General features: G+C 36.5%; 1 protein-coding gene across 1 annotated transcript; it reads left to right on the top strand.

Annotated features, from left to right (window-relative positions):
* The first annotated feature begins 394 nt into the window (after positions 1-394).
* LOC101438551 (olfactory receptor 14C36-like) lies at positions 395-1,333 on the top strand. Its single transcript, XM_004472368.2, has one exon. The coding sequence runs from the start codon at positions 395-397 to the stop codon at positions 1,331-1,333; it is 939 nt and encodes a 312-aa protein (XP_004472425.2).
* The last annotated feature ends 6,341 nt before the right edge of the window (positions 1,334-7,674 follow it).

The raw sequence follows: 7,674 nt of genomic DNA, 5'->3' as shown, positions 1-7,674 counted from the left end.
ATAAATATTAACACACACGAAACCTGACTAATGAGATGGGGATGAATAGAAATTACTTATATTAAATCTTTTTTTAATCTTCTGGGCAAATACTTAACTTCCAGTAGATACATTTTATAAGTAGTAAATGATAGAAATAGATGCAAACATATGCACAAGCTAGTAAATATTACATTTTACTGCTACCCCAATTCTGAAGACAAGTGTAAAAAGCAGGGAGCCCAAAGGAGAATGGGAAGTATGTTATAACCTGACCAAAACATTGTAATAGAATATAAATGTATTAATGTGAGGCAATATATGAGCTTAGATTAATTCCTTCCACATGTGAATCTTCCATGTTTCTTAGGGATTATTTGCCTGACTCTTCATGGCCAAGGGAAATTTTCCTAAGATGCCCAACTCCACCACAGTGACTGAATTCCTGCTTACAAGGTTTTCTGATGTGTGGGAGCTCAGAGTCTTACATGCCTTGCTGTTATTACTGATGTACTTGGCAACCCTGGTGGGGAATCTTCTCATTGTCATACTAATCACCTTCGATTGGAAACTTCACACCCCCATGTATTTCTTCATTAGGAATCTGTCTGTTTTAGACATGTGCTACATTTCCGTCACAGTCCCCAAGGCATGTGTCATCTTCCTGCTTGACAGCACGGCAATCTCCATGGCTGGATGTGCAGCTCAGCTCTTCCTTGTGGTCGCATTTGTGACAGTAGAGCTGCTGTTCGTCACAATCATGGCTCGTGACCGCTATGTGGCCATCTGCCAGCCCCTGCACTACTCTGTGATCATGAACCCTCGGGTCTGTGTTCAGATGACTCTGGCCTCTGTACTCAGTGGTCTGGTCCACTCTGGATTCCAAACTGGCAACACATTCAGGCTGTCCTTCTGTCAGTCCAACGTGGTCCATCAGTTCTTCTGTGACCTGTCCTCTCTTCTGAAGCTCTCCTGCACTGACACTTTAAACAATGAAATTTTAATTTTCATCTCTTCAGTTGTGATTGCTGGTGGCAGCTTTGCCTTCATCATCATGTCTTATATTCACATATTTTCTACTGTGCTCAAGTTTCCAACCAGGGGTGAGCGAGGAAAGGCTTTTTCCACCTGTGTCCCTCACATCATTGTGTTAACAATTTTTGTCAGCTCAGGTGCTGCTGTGTATGTGAAGCCAGTCTCCAGCTCTCCCACATTTCAGGATACACTCTCTTCTGTGTTCTATTCTATAGTCCCTCCTTTCTTGAATCCAATCATCTACAGTCTTAGAAACAAGCAGATAAAGGAAGCTGTAAAGAGAGTTATGAGGAGAAAGCTTTACTCAGGAAAAAGATAGCATAATTGTTTGAAGCTGAATTTTTCAATCATAAAAAAAAATCAATTCTCAGACTAGCATTTCAGGGAATTTCTGTTTACCTGGGATTCATTAGTGCTCCCCTTGATCACAAAGTAGGTCTTTCCCTCCCAGTGTTTATGTCTGCTTATCTTTGATCTTTCTTTTTTTAAGATTTATTTATTTATTTCTCTTCCCTTCCCCCCCACCCTGGTTGTCTGTTCTCTGTGTCTATTTGCTGCGTCTTTGTCCACTTCTGTTGTTGTCAGTCACACAGGAATCTGTGTTTCTTTTTGTTGCATCATCTTGCTGTGTCAGCTCTCCGTGTGGGCAGTGCCATTCCTGGGCAGGCAGCACTTTCTTTTGTGCTGAGCGGCTCTCCTTATGGGGTGCACTCCTTGTGCATGGGGTTCCTCTACGTGGGGGACACCCCTGCGTGGCAGGGCACTCCTTGCGCACATCAGCACTGTTCATGGGCCAGCTCCACATGGGTCAAGGAGGCCCGGGGTTTGAACCGCAGACCTCCCATGTGGTAGGTGGACGCCCTAACCACTGGGCCAAGTCTGCCACCTCTTTGATCTTTTTAAAAACACTTTTTGTAAAGCAATCTGAACTCTAACCTAATCAGGGTATGTACCACTGTTGATGATTTATCACAAAGGGACTTAATAGATAATCAGTCAGTAGCCAAGTAAAGAAAATTGTGTCATTTTTAAAAGTCTTTTCTTTTGTGTGATGTTTTGAAATGGAATCAGTCACTAAAGAACTGTGTGAGCTGTGTGACAACCAGAAGAACAAAACACATATAGTAGGTGACCTAGGAGACACTTATCTCCAGATGTTGCTTTGCATATACATTTTCACATTTGTTGTCTGGGTTGGCTGTATATTGGGCTTCAGTGTGAAGCTTTTAATATGTATCATAAATCAAAAATATTGTCAATGAGGTTGAATCATGTGAGGCTTGGCAAGTGTGTGAAAATCAAGTCTGCTTGAATTTCATCCTCTTCTTTCAATGCAACTTTTATATGAAATAAAATAATGGTTCTCAATAAAAACCTTCTTCTTAAGTTTCAAGAATAATTTCAATATTATTGTATCTGAATTTTTGTTCACACATGAAAATGTTTCTGCAATAAATAATTTGGTAAAAACTGAAAATAGATTTTACATATTTGTAAATATCACCAATTAGCTTTATCAAAATGATGGCAAATTTATACTTCTGCCAACAAAATTCTATTCACATACCTACTTTCCTGTATATGATATGGTTATTTACTAATTCTTATTAAAATTATGGGCAAACCATCTCATTGTTGATGCAATTTGTAGGTCCATTATTTCTAGAGATGTAGAGAATTAGTTCACCACATATGGAATTGAAATATATTTGACAATATCAGGATGTAGGAGCTAAACTGCATTAGAATAAAAAAATGGCAGTAAATGGAAACAAAAATTCACAGGAACAAATGCAGGTAATCAGAAATGTTAAATAAGAAGGTTAATAAAATAAACACCACAAATATATATATCTCTCTTTTTGGAGTAATGGAAACATTGAAAGGATGATAGCACAAGTCTGATGAAACTGAGAGCCACTGAGTATATATATATATAGTTTGTTTGATTGTTTGTTTGTTTGTTTGAATCATACATTTTTCTTTACAAAGAAGAATGAAAAGATCTGGTTAATATCAGAGTAGGCAGGACTATGCGCTTTTCTACAGAAACTTTATGTCTGCCCTAAGGAGCTTGATAAATTACACTTACAAATTATTCTACTCATGCTACAAATTTCCCTTGATTATACATTTATTTCTTTTTTTCTTCTTTATTTTCTTTGAAATGTTACATTCAAAAAATATGAGGACAAATGTATCCCCCACCCCCCCACCCCACTCCTCCCATATCAACAACCTCTTCCATCATCATGGCACATTCACTGCACCTGGTGAATACATTTTGGAGCACTGCTGCACCACATGGACAGTGGTCTATGTTGTAGTCTACACTCTCCCCCAATCCACCCAGTGGGCCATGGCAGGACACACAATGTCCAGCATCTGTCTCTGCAGCTCCATCCAGGACAACTCCAAATCCTGGAAATGCACCCATATCATATCTCTTCTTCCCTCTTCCTACTCTCAGCAGCTACCGTGGCCACTTCTTCCACATGATATTACAATTTCTTCTCTTATGAATCACAATAGTTCCCCAGCAGAACACCAGTAAGTCCACTCTAATCTATATTCTATTCCTTCATCCCGTGGACCCTGGGATGGTTAAGTCCAGTCCCCCTCTACATCAAGAGGGGGCTTAGATTCCACATGGATGATGGATGCAATTCTCCTGCTTGCGGTTGTAGGCACTCTTGGCTCCCTGGTGTGGTGGCTGATCTTCTTCACCTCCTTGTTATCTGGCCAGAGTAAGTCCAATAAAACAGAGGGTAGGAGTTGCAAGTCTGCTGAGGCTCAGAGCCTGGCTGTCAAATGGATAATCCAGAAATTCAGGTCTCCTGAGTATACACCAAACCAAACACCAACAACAGGTCTGGTAAAAGTAACAGAAGAGGCATGTGTAGAAATGTCATATCTGAGTCCAACTCCATCACACTCAGGAACACAAGTTCCACTGAGTATATATTTTTGATGAATTGTACAAGGCATGGAACTGTATCACAGAGTGAACCATGTGGTCAGTGAGAGACTATGGTTACTAGCACAAATATGAGAGAGTTCTCTCCTGAAATACAACAAATGTATAATACTAATAACATGGTGTTAATAATAGGGAAGTTTATGGAAAAAATAGACCAAATGTAACCCGTGGATCATAGTTGGAAGTAATATTTTGATGATGTTCTTTCAAAATCTGCAACAAATTTTCCAAAACATTGCAAGGTGAAGGTGAAGGGGTGATGTATGGCAGTGCTGCACACTATGCATGATTGTTTTGTGAGCTCACAACTTCTTTAATAAAAAAAATTAAAAAATTCCTACAATTCCACACAATAGAACAAAGTACCAAATTAAAATGTGGGCAAAGGACTTTAACAGACATTTCTCCAGAGAACATATACAAATGGTCAGTAAAGACATGAAAATATGCTCAATATAATTAGCCATTTAAGAACTGCAAATCAAAATCACAGTGAGATACACCTTTCCAATGACTCAGATGGCTATGACTTTCAAAATGCAAAATGACAAGTTTTGACGATGCTGCTGAGAAGCTGAAATACATTACATTGTTGGTTGAAAGGTGAAATTATATTAAAACTGAGGAAAATGGTTCAGCGTTTTCTCAATAATCTAAACAAAGAATTACCACATGACCTGGCACTTCCACTCCTAGATATATATCCCCAAATTTGAAAACAAGAATCATATATTTGGGTATCAAAGTTTATAGAAGCATTACTTGCAATAACCAAAAGTTAAAAATAATTCATATCCATCAACAAATAAATGGATAAACAATGGAATATTATTCCTCAGTAAAAGGAGTGAAATTTGATAAATGGTCAGCATGAATGGATCTTGAAAACAGTTCACTAAGCAAAATAATGCAGACAAAAAGCACAATTATTGTATTATTTATTTATATTAAATATATAGAGTAAAATCATTCATAGGGACAGAAAGTAGATTTGAGATAACCTGGGCATGGCAGGAGGGGGGCAATGGATATTTTTGCTTAAAGGGGACAGGTATCTATTTAAAATGATGAAAACCTTTTGTTAATATATGCTGGTGATGACAGCACAGAATGATGATGTAATGTCCTTAACCGTAATGCAAAAATGTAGAAATAACAAATAAAAAATAAGTTAAAATAATGAGTTCCCTTCATAATAGCATTAAAAACAATTGATAGTTCAGAAATAGTTCCATAAATTAACACAGTTATTCTCCACAAGGGACCCAAGACAAATCAATTGGTAAAATAATAGTCTTTTCAACAAATGGTGCTGGAAAAAATGAATACCTAAAGGCAAGCAAAATAATTTGGTCTCTGTTATCACATCCAACACAAAAATTAACTGAAAATGGATCATAACACTCTGTATATGGGATACAACTAGAAATACTAGAAATGTTGTAAGAGAGATATCTAATGACCACATATTAACCATGGGATTCTTAGATATAACACCATAAGCAGAAAAAACAAAAACAAAAATAGAACTTTTAGAATCAAACCAAAATAAAACTTACATGGTCAAATGACATTACCAAGAATGTGACAAAGCACTTTGTTAAAAGGTAGAACATATTGCAGGTCATATCTAGAATACAGTTCAATCTAAAATACACAAATACACTGGCATTGACTTACTGATATAATATATAAAAGTCTCTTACAACTCAATGATCATCTTTTAACATAGCTGATATTGTTTTCTTCTCTCTAGTTTATACACATAATTGTAAAAAGACATACATGCAATATCACCAACATTCATATTTTACATGAGTTTTCACAGTGTTATACAATCCCTAGTTACATTTTTTAGCTTTCCTTCTAGTAATATATATGTACTTAAGCTTTCCCTTTCAACCACTCTAATAGCCATACAATATCTCTGCTAGTCACAAACAGAATGATACGCTCTCGCCATTTCCATGCATTTTCAAAGATTTGCAAACTACCTTTTAACCAGTTCTGCACAGATTAATCATTAGCTTCCATTCTCTAACCTCATTCAGTTTGCTGGTAACCTATATTCTAATTATTAACTCCATGAGTTTACATAATATATTTATTCCATAATAGTGCAATCATACAGTATCTGCCCGTTCGTGTCTGGCTTTCTTCATTCAACATATTGACCTTCAAGTTAGTCCATGTTGTCAAATGCTTCATGATGCCATTTCTTCTGACAGCTAAATAATATTCCATCATGTGTATACACCACAATTTATTTACCCATTCATCAGTTGATGGACAGTCTGGATTGTTTCCAACTTTTGGCTATCGTAAATAACACCACTATGAACATTGTGCAGATGTCTATTCATGTCACTGCTCTCAGTTCTCTGAATATATACCTAGTTATGGTATTTCTGGGTCATATGACAAGTCTGTATTTAACTTCTTTAGGAACTGTCAAACAGTTTTCCACAGTGGTTGTACCATCTTACATTCCCAACAGCAATGAATAAACATTTCCATCTTTCCTGTCCTCTCCAACATTTACAGTTTTCCAACTTTTTAATAGTGGCCAGCTTAATAAGTGTGAAATGATATCTTATTGTAGTTTTGATTTGCATTTCCTTAATTGCTAGTGATGTTGAACATTTTTTTCATGTGTTTCTTTGCCATTTGTTCTTCTTCCTTGGACAACTGTCTTTTCAAGTCTTTGGCCCATTTTTTAATTTAAGTAGTTTGTCTTTTTATAATAGTATGATCTCCTTACATGTCATCAATACTAATCCCATATGGGATATGTAATTCCCAAATATTTTCTACCATTGAGTCAGCAGCCTTTTAATCCTCTTGACAAAGTCCTTTGAGGTACAAAAGAGTTTTAATTTTCAGAAGGTCCAATTTACCTTTTTTTTTTTTTTACTTTGTTGTTCAAGCTTTTAGTGCAAGGTTTTAGAACACCTTGAAGATGTTTTCCAACATTTTCTTCCAAGAGTTTTATGGCTCTCACTTGTATATTTAGGTCCTTTATCCATTTTGAGTTATTTTTAAAATAATGTGTGAGATATCGGTCCTCTTTCTTGTAGATATGGCTACCCATTACTCCCAGCACCATTTGTTGAATAGACTCTTCTGGCCCTCTTGGGAGGGCTTGACAGCCTTGTCAAAAATCCCTTGACTTTGATGTTAGGGTCTATTTCTGAGTTCTCAATTTGGTTCCATTGGTCAATGTGTCTGTCTTTATGCCAGGACCAAGCTGCTTTTAACACTGTAGGTAAGTAATATGCTTTAAAGTCTGGAAATGAGAATCTTCCACCTTTGTTCTTTTTAAAGGGCTTTTTGGCTATTCAGGGCCCTTACTCTTCAAAATAAGTTTGATAATTGGTTTTTCCATTTCTGCAAAAATGCTGTTAGGATTTTTATTGGGATTGTGTTTAATCTGTAAATCAGTTTGGATAGAATTGATGTCTTAAATATATTTAACTTTCCAATCCATGAACACGGAATATCCCTTCCTTTATTTATGTTTTCTTTTGTTTCTTTTAGCCATGGTTTGTAGTTTTCTAATAACAGGGCCTTTATGCCTTGGGTAAGTTTATTCCTAAATATTTAATCTTTTTAGTTGCTATTATAAATGGAATTATTTTTCTTATCCATTCTCAGAAAGCACACTAGTGCTACCAAATGTT

Source organism: Dasypus novemcinctus, chromosome 15 (assembly GCF_030445035.2).
Source record: "Dasypus novemcinctus isolate mDasNov1 chromosome 15, mDasNov1.1.hap2, whole genome shotgun sequence".
NCBI classification, from domain to species: Eukaryota; Metazoa; Chordata; class Mammalia; order Cingulata; family Dasypodidae; genus Dasypus; species Dasypus novemcinctus.
Note: the sequence above shows the minus strand (reverse complement) of the source record. Positions and strands in the feature narration are given on the sequence as shown.